General features: G+C 40.3%; 1 protein-coding gene across 3 annotated transcripts; it reads right to left on the bottom strand.

The window, feature by feature from the left end:
- Positions 1 to 496: 496 nt before the first annotated feature.
- LOC123763562 (nicotinamide riboside kinase 1) lies at positions 497 to 6569 on the bottom strand. 3 transcript variants are annotated; one of them, XM_045750719.2, is made up of 2 exons: positions 6466 to 6569; positions 497 to 2843 (listed from the first exon to the last, which is right to left on the bottom strand). In XM_045750719.2, the coding sequence occupies exon 2, from the start codon at positions 2808 to 2810 to the stop codon at positions 2172 to 2174; it is 639 nt and encodes a 212-aa protein (XP_045606675.1). In that variant the 5' UTR covers positions 2811 to 2843; positions 6466 to 6569; the 3' UTR covers positions 497 to 2171. The 3 variants fall into 3 exon arrangements, with proteins under 3 accessions (XP_045606675.1, XP_045606676.1, XP_045606677.1); XM_045750720.2 differs by having other exon boundaries at positions 6397 to 6552; XM_045750721.2 differs by lacking the exon at positions 6466 to 6569 and adding an exon at positions 6220 to 6379.
- Positions 6570 to 10642: the final 4073 nt, after the last annotated feature.

Below are 10642 nucleotides of genomic sequence, written 5' to 3'. Positions count from 1 at the left end.
TTAAATGGAGGTGGGGTTTCCTCCGGCTTCTTTTCCGCTTCTGTTTTACCGAACTGGTTTTAGTCTTGTTTTAATAACATTATCTTGATGGCGGATATATAGAGGCACAGTGTTCACTAGTGTTTCCCATTCTTCAACGGCTTTTCTAATCATTGTAGTCGCTGTGGAATGTGCATCTAATGCAGCTGCTCTCGTTAGATTAATGTTGAGTTTGATGCGCAGGACTTCAGTTGCTTCACATTCCAGTAAGTAGTGCAATTGTGGCACTTCTGCTTCTGTTCCACAGATATGACACTCTTTAATTATTGGGTTTATTACCTCCAAGCAACACTTGTAATGAAGTCTGAGTCTGTGTATGGCTACTGCAATGTCTGTGGATATCTTTTCGCCAGGCTTAAAAGAGGAGTACCCAGTGGCTTGTTCGTAACACATCGCAGTGAAGGCAGGAAGATGTATACCGGTGTTTATAGTAAAGGCAGGAATGAGAGAGATGTAATATTTGGCAGCAATATGTATAATTTTATTGTCTTAAAACATTTATCTTATTAAATACATCTTTGTATATGCAGATTACGTGGTTGTGATGACCACACACTAGAAGATGAAGAGACGACGACGTTTCGGTCCGTCCTGGACCATTATCAAGTCGATTATCACAATCGACTTGATAATGGTCCACGTCAGACGAAACGTCGTCGTCTCTCATCTTAAAGTGTATTGTTTGGTCATCATATCTTCAGCCACGTTATTGTGACTCGTCGTCTGATTAAGCAGTTCTTAATCGTGTAGAGAGCGACGAAGCATAGGGTGAGGTCATAGCTGTCTTAACTTCAGCTAATGCTAGTCTACCGGGCAACCCGTTCTCACACTAGGCTGTTTACAGCAGCGGCCGTCCTCCCCAGACGCATTCATCACTTTTAACATAATGTGTTTTAAAAAATGGTTTGTTCTCATATATAAATTAATATTATACATAAAAATTCTATGTATAATAAGGTTAGGTGTTTAGGTTCTGTTGGTGATTATTTGTATTTGAAGTCCTTGGGTGAAACATATCAGCTCGTCCTCCAAACAAAGACCCAAAAGTGATTCCACGCACTCGCCAAACCCCCTGTTTAAGAATGAAAAACTGTTTACAGACGACTCACAACTGCTGACGTTCGAACACTTCCGGAACAAGTGCTTCACTGACGAATTTTGTTCGAACCACAACGCTGTAAATGTTTCTAACACGTACTACAAATACAAATGATCGCCATGCCCAGACTGCTAAACAGAACCTAAACACCTAACCTAACCTATGCCTATATATGCACAATATGCTAATATATTATAATATTAATTCATATTTGAGAAAATTCACGTTTTAAATGAACAGCATGTAAAAGTTTACGAATGCGTCTGTGGGGTCGACCGCTGGATGTAATGGACTTGAGTCGAGGACGGGTTGGTGTAAACCGCTTTTCATTCATAAACGGGGGTTTGGCGGCTGGATTAACGAGCTTGGATCTTTGTATGCGAGGACGGGCTGCTACTGGGTCTGCTATCTTCCCTTTGAATCAAAGGAGAGCCGTTAAACAATTGTATTCTCGATGTTGAATTCACTTTAATGTTAAGGACTAGTATCAGCTCTCCAGGGAATATGACCTCAAGTGTTCGTACCTTCCTTCGGCCACTGGTGCATGTGAATGGATATGAGAACTAGTTCACGAGGACTGCGGTTCACTGGCCTCAGAACATTCGAAAATAGGCCTCTGAACCTGGTTATTTTCAAACTTGGCCAAAATATAGTCATTCTGAAACACACCAAACCATTTTGACACAAAAGCTATCTACCAGTTCAAATGCGGTCTGAATTTTGATACTGGTAAATCCTGGTTTTCGTATATTCCCCATGGCCTGAAGTACACACCCTCATACCGAAACTCACAGAGCATCATGTTCTTTTTGTTCACATCAATCTTTTAAAAAATGTACCTGGTATGGCTAGACCGACAGAGATGTGACTCCATAGACGGAAAAGTGTCGCTGGCCAACTGATGGTTTAAAATCCAATCAGTTTTATTATAATCAAATTATCTCCCATAACTTGTATAGTAAAAGGCATTTATCCACTTTCAAATAAAACATAATAGCTATTACCACAGTACATGCTAATTATACATAATCTATTAAGCCCTCTTCTTTAAATGGTTAATAATATCTTGGAAGACAATTGTGTATGTGTCATCAGAAGGAACCATACCATCAAGGTAGATTATACCGTCCAGCTTGTTGACATACTGCCGGTGCTGCTCATACTCGGGCCAGACACACTGGTGGAAGTATCCCGGGGGGTCCGGGGGCTCGTACTGACGGCGCTGACGGCGTTCCCAGCACTGCTCCCGGGTCAGGGTCAGGAAGTACCGCAGGTCACACACCTCCCATACCTCAGGATGAGAAAACAACAGGAACCCGTCAATAACAAGCACTGGTCGACCACCTGCTGAATCAAGATTACTTGACGTCCCTTCCCCTCTTGAGACGAGCTCAAGCGTGGTGGGTGCCTTTAACTGTGATGGCGGAGATCGTACAATATCGCGGACATCTTTCAACATTGTGTCTACGTCAATGCTGGTAATAACTTCCCAGTTATGGTGGTTAAGGCCGGCCGGCGCTGGTATGTGGTGAGAGGATCCCTCAGGGTAGAAGTAGTAGTCCTGGTTGAGGAGTGTGGATGGTGAAGGGAGTGTATGGTGGAGGCGGCGCGCCAGAGTCGACTTCCCACTGCACGTCACCCCAGAGATTCCCACTACCAGCCACTCGACCATCACTACTACTTTACTTCCAACAATTACAGGTCACTGTAACATCCAGAAATTTGTATAAATCAACATAGGATATATATATTCTATGTTGTATATTTATTTATATTTGTATAAATCGACATAGGATATATATATAAATATGAACCAATGATCGTCTATAAGGATTGGTCAGTCTTGGTGCTTATTAACTAAGCTCCCTGACTGATCAACCCCCGACGACACTCATGGATCCATTTGGGTTCAGTTTTTCATCAAATTCTAGAGCATGCACGGGCCACACTGAGTTCAACATGTGTGAGAAAGCTGCATGAACGCGCAAGCTATAGATCACTAAGAACTCTTTGACCCGGCCAGGATTCGAACCCATGCCGCCTAGGATCACCCCTAAACGTACACAGTACCGTGACCAATGTTGAACTCAGTGCGGCCCGTGCATGCGCCAGAATTTGATGAAAAACTGTACCCAAATGGATATATATATATATATATATATATATATATATATATATATATATATATATATATATATATATATATATATATATATATATATATGTCGTACCTAGTAGCCAGAACGCACTTATCAGCCTACAATGCAAGGCCCGATTTGCCTAATAAGCCAAGTTTTCATGAATTAATATGTTTTCTCTAGTTTTTTCTTACGAAATGATAAAGCTACCCATTTCATTATGTATGAGGTCAATTTTTTTTTAATGGAGTTAAAATTAACGTAGATATATGACCGAACCTAACCAACCCTACCTAACCTAACCTAACCTATCTTCATAGGTTAGGTTCGGTTAGGTAGCAGAAAAAGTTACGTTAGGTTAGGTTAGGTAGGTTAGGTAGTCGAAAAAACATTAATTCATGAAAACTTGGCTTATTAGGCAAATCGGGCCTTGAATAGTAGGCTGATAAGTACGTTCTGGCTATTAGGTACGACATATATATATATATATATATATATATATATATATATATATATATATATATATATATATATATATATGTCGTATCTAGTAGCCAGAACGCACTTCTCAGCCTACTATGCAAGGCCCGATTTGCCTAATAAGCCAAGTTTTCCTGAATTAATATATTTTCTCTAATTTTTTTCTTATGAAATGATAAAGCTACCCATTTCATTATGTATGAGGTCAATTTTTTTTTATTGGAGTTAAAATTAACGTAGATATATGACCGAACCTAACCAACCCTACCTAACCTAACCTAACCTATCTTTATAGGTTAGGTTAGGTTAGGTAGCCGAAAAAAGTTAGGTTAGGTTAGGTTAGGTAGGTTAGGTAGTCGAAAAAACATTAATTCATGAAAACTTGGCTTATTAGGCAAATCGGGACTTGCATTGTAGGCTGAGAAGTGCGTTCTGGCTACTAGGTACGACATATATATATATATATATATATATATATATATATATATATATATATATATATATATATATATATATATATATATATATATATATATATATATATATATGTCGTACCTAGTAGCCAGAACGCACTTCTCAGCCTACTATTCAAGGCCCGATTTGCCTAATAAGCCTAGTTTTTATGAATTAATGTTTTTTCGACTACCTAACCTACCTAACCTAACCTAACCTAACGTTTTCGGCTACCTAACCTAACCTAACCTATAAAGATAGGTTAGGTTAGGTTAGGTAGGGTTGGTTTGGTTTGGTCATATATCTACGTTAATTTTAACTCCAATAAAAAAAATTGACCTCATACATAATGAAATGGGTAGCTTTATCATTACATAAGAAAAAAAATAGAGAAAATATATTAATTCAGTAAAACTTGGCTTATTAGGCAAATCGGGCCATGCATAGTAGGCTGAGAAGTGCGTTCTGGCTACTAGGTACGACATATATATATATATATATATATATATATATATATATATATATATATGTCGTACCTAGTAGCCAGAACGCACTTCTCAGCCTACAATGCAAGTCCCGATTTGCCTAATAAGCCAAGTTTTCATGAATTAATGTTTTTTCGACTACCTAACCTAACCTAACCTAACTTTTTTCGGCTACCTAACCTAACCTAACCTATAAAGATAGGTTAGGTTAGGTTAGGTAGGGTTGGTTAGGTTCGGTCATATATCTACGTTAATTTTCACTCCAATAAAAAAAATTGACCTCATACATAATGAAATGGGTAGCTTTATCATTTCATAAGAAAAAAATTAGAGAAAATATATTAATTCAGGAAAACTTGGCTTATTAGGCAAATCGGGCCTTGCATAGTAGGCTGAGAAGTGCGTTCTGGCTACTAGGTACGACATATATATATATATATATATATATATATATATATATATATATATATATATATAATATATAAATAATATATAATATATATAATATTGATCAAGGCAAGGTACTTATGGGGTGCCAAGTCAGTGTGACTATACATTACTTGAAATGGACACGGAGTGGAAGATACCGCATCTGTACTTGTTGGACCATTGGGGACCAAACGTATAAATAGTTAGTATAAAGCGTATAACCTGTATAAAGCGAGGCCGTCGCTGTATCGACCAGCCTAAGTGGATAAAATGTTGCTTATTCAGAATACAAAATAATGCTATCCTACAGTAAAACTAATAAACCTTAAAATTACACGTTAAAGACCTACCCCTAATAACCAGGAATATCTAATATTTTGTTTTAAATCAACATGAAATTAGTGAAGTGACATTGAGGCAGCAGTCACTAAACAATAAATTTGAAGTTTTTTTTAATATTTATCGGTCATAATTTTAATGCGCCAGGTTCGATTCCTGCAGCAGGACAGAAGAGTTTGGGTACCGTCTTCTTTCATCAGGTGCCCCTGTTCACCTAGCAATACACAGGTACTCTATAGTTAGGCAACGGTTGTGGGGTTGCATCCTGGGGCATACACTCACTCCAGAGACAAAATGGTAGTGAATCAATGCATTTTTAGACGCATCATGTGGAAAGGCGCGGCCCAGGGGCTAAAGCAATCATGGAAACCGTGCTAGGTGAGCACATTTGTATACACATTATCACTACGCTAGCCTAGAGTGCTACAATGAGCAGCTTATTATGTCCAACTACTAGGCTCCAATGGCCCTGAGGCAGGCAGTCCCTCGCCTGAGGTAGAAAGTACGTATAATGATGATGACCAGACCACACACTAGAAGGTGAAGGGACAACGACGTTTCGGTCCGTCCTGGACCATTCTCAAGTCGATCGACTTGAGAATGGTCCAGGACGGACCGAAACGTGGTCGTCCCTTCACCTTCTAGTGTGTGGTCTGGTCATCATACTTTATCCACCTTATTGTGACTCATCGCCTGCACATATAATGATATTTTATCCACCACCATTAACTTAATTGAAGAGGCTTCTGTCACTTGCCTCGTCAGTTCCAAGTAGCGTTACAGTGGTACGCCAGTGACAGTTGTAGATTATTTACTAATGCTATTTGCCACTCTCACACTCAAGTCACATGACTAAGTGATGCTATCAGTTATCATTTATCAACGTTGCTGTCTGTGAAGTCACATTACTGGTAATAAAGGCCACACTCCGTACCATTAGAGTGGATTTCAATACAGCCAGCCTCAGTTCACACATAAGTACAAAGTAGGAACCATGACTGACCGCCCAGGAGCACCGTGCGCAGCCTCCTCGCCTCTCAGAGTCGCACTGACCCCCGCGCGGCGCCTGGCCTGGTGAACACCACCCTGTCCTCAGGCTAGGCTCACACCCCCCTAATGTTCATCACCCCTGATGTTGAACACTAGGGGTCACATTCCCAAGTGACCCGGGTTCATTCCCCACTCACAACAGCTGGTGTTCACTCCTCAGTGTTGAACACATGCTCATTTATCGCTCACAACCACCAGTGGGTTACTTATCTACTCGTTTGAGTACAACTCTCTCTCTCTAACACTATGTGCATCATATTTGTATATTAGGACAAGTTAATAAATTAAATCTTGACTACATAATGCTATATAATTATACCTGCTTGGCGCTTTCTTTTGAGAATTAATGTAAACGGAACATTGGCCCATCTGAGGCAGCTTCTATTTAGATTTACCCAAACTCATTCATATATTTGTCTAACCTACGCTTGATACCAGTTTTATGTTACCAGGTAATTTAATGCAGTTTTCAGGACTACTGTATTTGTTGAACGGTTCTTACTTTGTGAAAGCTGGCTGGCATCTTAAACCTGTGTAGCTAGGCTTCATTATTTAGTCTGCTAACTAATTAGGATACATAATAGAATCGTATATTACTTTGGCTAGTTACAGTAATGGGAAAAAGATGAATAAATTATACGCGTCATTCGTGTTCGTCATTATACAATTATACGCTAATAATGTAGTGTGAAATGTTAATAAATAGCTCAGCTGCATTTTGGTACCGATATTTTCGATTAGATCCAGCGTAATAATAATAATAATAATAATAATAATAATAATAATTAGACGATGGTGAGGCTGGGAACAGTATAAGAAGTATGATCTGAGTATAATTTTACCACTCTACATCATTGCTACTTTTGAACAATATATAACTGAACCCAACCCAGCCTAACCTATGCAAAATGAAATCACATTAACGTGACGTATGAATGAGATAATCAGTTGGATCCATGAGGACGATACTTGGGAGTGTCAGGTGTACTGGTTCAAATCTCTTGATGATTCTTATGGATTTTCCCAGCCTAACCTAACATATCCAACCCTAACTTAACCAACAAAAGTGAAACAAAATATATTGTTTTATACATTGTATATGACGTCCTTTTGACATTATAACTGTATCCGGACTCAGGTTTTAGATTCTATTGGGCGGGGAAAGTAGTGTGAGGAGCCATGAGTTATACATCTGTAATCAGTGATAATTCATATCATTTGGGCGCTAAGCTGCCACTGGTATTGTGGGAGTGATAGCCTATTCTGCTCTTCTTATCTTACTTCACATTATAATTACGCTCAGGTTTGTATTTTGTTCACGTGTGAAGACAGGAGCACACACAGAGGTGGAGGGAAGCATAAGCAGACGACACGCTAACATATTACAAGATGCCAAGCTGTACTAACGATGGAGGTGCCCAGCACTCCCCGACCAGGAATCATCAATGATGAACGTAAGTATTCGGGTGTTCGTATAGTATATATTGATGCCGGACCTGTCGTGTATTTAGCTAATTGATGCATTGATTACATTTTCTCGCAAGATATTTAGTCTTTTTTTCCGCGGGTGTCTTGGCGCAGTTAGACACCAAAAGCAGTAGACAACATGGGTACTGATATGCTTGACTCGCGGTACATTATGGGAGGTAAACCAACTCAATTGAAAATTGAATGACGTTATTATCACAGCCTCCCAGACCTCGTAAGATCGTGCAAGACCTTAATAAGGATTCCTGAGACCTGGAACAACGCGTACTTTACAACCGAGTCATGGTTCCATATACACACAGCTAGGCTACTACACACAGTCTGTCATTATTATTATAAAATATTAAAATATACAACGAAGTAGATATGTTATATGATGGGTTATGAGGCACAGTAGTCTACGTCCTCGGCTCACAACCAAGTGACCCGGGTTCATTCCCTAGGCAGGACAGAAACGGTTGGGCATGTTCTCTTTCAGCTGGTGCCTCTATTCTCCTAACAATAAAATATGTGCCCGGGAGCTAGGCTGTAATCCCGGGAAAGGTGAGTAGTTGGGCCTAGGCCCTGGCAGGGGTTATCTTGAGATGATTTTGGGGCTTTAGTGTCCCCGCGGCCCGGTCCTCGACCAGGCCTCCACCCCCAGGAAGCAGCCCGTGACAGCTGACTAACACCCAGGTACCTATTTTACTGCTAGGTAACAGGGGCATAGGGTGAAAGAAACTCTGCCCATTGTTTCTCGCCGGCGCCTGGGATCGAACCCGGGACCACAGGATCACAAGTCCAGTGTGCTGCCCGCTCGCCCGACCGGCTGAGGGGGTCCCTAACTCCTCAGCTCATCGACCTCTTCATAAAACTTCAGCTTATTCATCATAGACTTGCTATATGAACATAATCTAATAAATACTGCTTTAGTTAATAGTACTACAAATAATAATAATGATTTATTATTTCATATATAATGATTAAAATAGGACAAATTCAAGATTTAACAAAGCTTTCTGTACTGAAATAGTTTATATCATTAACGAGGAGGTGAATGATAATTGTTGAAGATTATGACACCCAAGAGGTAGGTGGCATGGGCATGAGTAGCCCGTAACCGATGAAGACTACATCTGGTGGCCGACAAAGGCTGATATTGGGTTGGAGATCTGGGGAGTTTTAGACCTAAGTTGCCACGCTGCTCTTCTAAGTTTAGTCAGTTCCCTCGTTTCTCTAGAATTGCACTACCGTGGTTATCACTAGCTTAATTTTTGTACGATCTTGCGAAATAAAAGTATAAAGGGCTCAACCACTGCACAAAACCTGGGACATTTAGTAACTATTTTCACTGATGAGATTGTAACCTAAGCTTTTACTTTCGAACAATGCTGATGTTTCAAGGTGCATAGTTATATCCATGAGTTCTTGCTGTAATTGAGAGGCAATGTCTGCATTTTCTATTTCGAAAGCCTGCAGTGTAAGAATGCAATCGAGCGAATGCATTTTTTCAACTGTTGTAAGTTAGTGAAATACTGAATATCTCTTGTCAGTGAAGCTTTAAACAGGCCTAGTTTGACTTGGAATCAGTAGTTCGACCTTGTTGGGACTTCGATATAAGCCTAATGTGTATATATGCACAGGCTGCCTGTCCTCCCGACAAAATGAATTATTAGTTATTATTAAAATCCAGATGAAATGAACTAAAATCTAACGTCCATCATTTATGAACCACCTATTGACCCCACAGACTTTTACTGACCCCACAGACTTTTACTGACCCCACAGACTTTTACTAACCCCACAGACTTTTACTGACCCCACAGACTTTTACTGACCCCACAGACTTTTACTGACCCCACAGACTTTTACTGACCCCACAGACTTTTACTAACCCCACAGACTTTACTGACCCCACAGACTTTTACTGACCCCACAGACTTTTACTGACCCCACAGACTTTTACTAACCCCACAGACTTTTACTGATTTACTGACCCCACAGACTTTACTGACCCCACAGACTTTACTGACCCCACAGACTTTTACTGACCCCACAGACTTTTACTGACCCCACAGACTTTTACTGACCCCACAGACTTTTACTGACCCCACAGACTTTTACTGACCCCACAGACTTTTACTAACCCCACAGACTTTACTGACCCCACAGACTTTTACTGACCCCACAGACTTTTACTGACCCCACAGACTTTTACTGACCCCACAGACTTTTACTAACCCCACAGACTTTTACTGACCCCACAGACTTTTACTGACCCCACAGACTTTTACTGACCCCACAGACTTTTACTGACCCCACAGACTTTTACTGACCCCACAGACTTTTACTGACCCCACAGACTTTTACTGACCCCACAGACTTTTACTGACCCCACAGACTTTTACTGACCCCACAGACTTTTACTGACCCCACAGACTTTTACTGATCCCCCCCTGCAGCTGTTTATCGACCACTTGGATAGCCACATTGACCGTTGAGAGTCAATATTGACCACTTTAGATATCCTGGCTGGGAAACTTGATAACCCTATGTTGAGGTTTCCTGTACCCGACCATAGGAATTCTGGGTTAAAATGAGTTAAGCGTTAAGCTTAACACCTGTACAGGTAACAGGTGTTATCCGCAGGATGCAACACATAA

Source organism: Procambarus clarkii, chromosome 52 (genome assembly GCF_040958095.1).
Source record: "Procambarus clarkii isolate CNS0578487 chromosome 52, FALCON_Pclarkii_2.0, whole genome shotgun sequence".
NCBI classification, from domain to species: Eukaryota; Metazoa; Arthropoda; class Malacostraca; order Decapoda; family Cambaridae; genus Procambarus; species Procambarus clarkii.
Note: the sequence above shows the minus strand (reverse complement) of the source record. Positions and strands in the feature narration are given on the sequence as shown.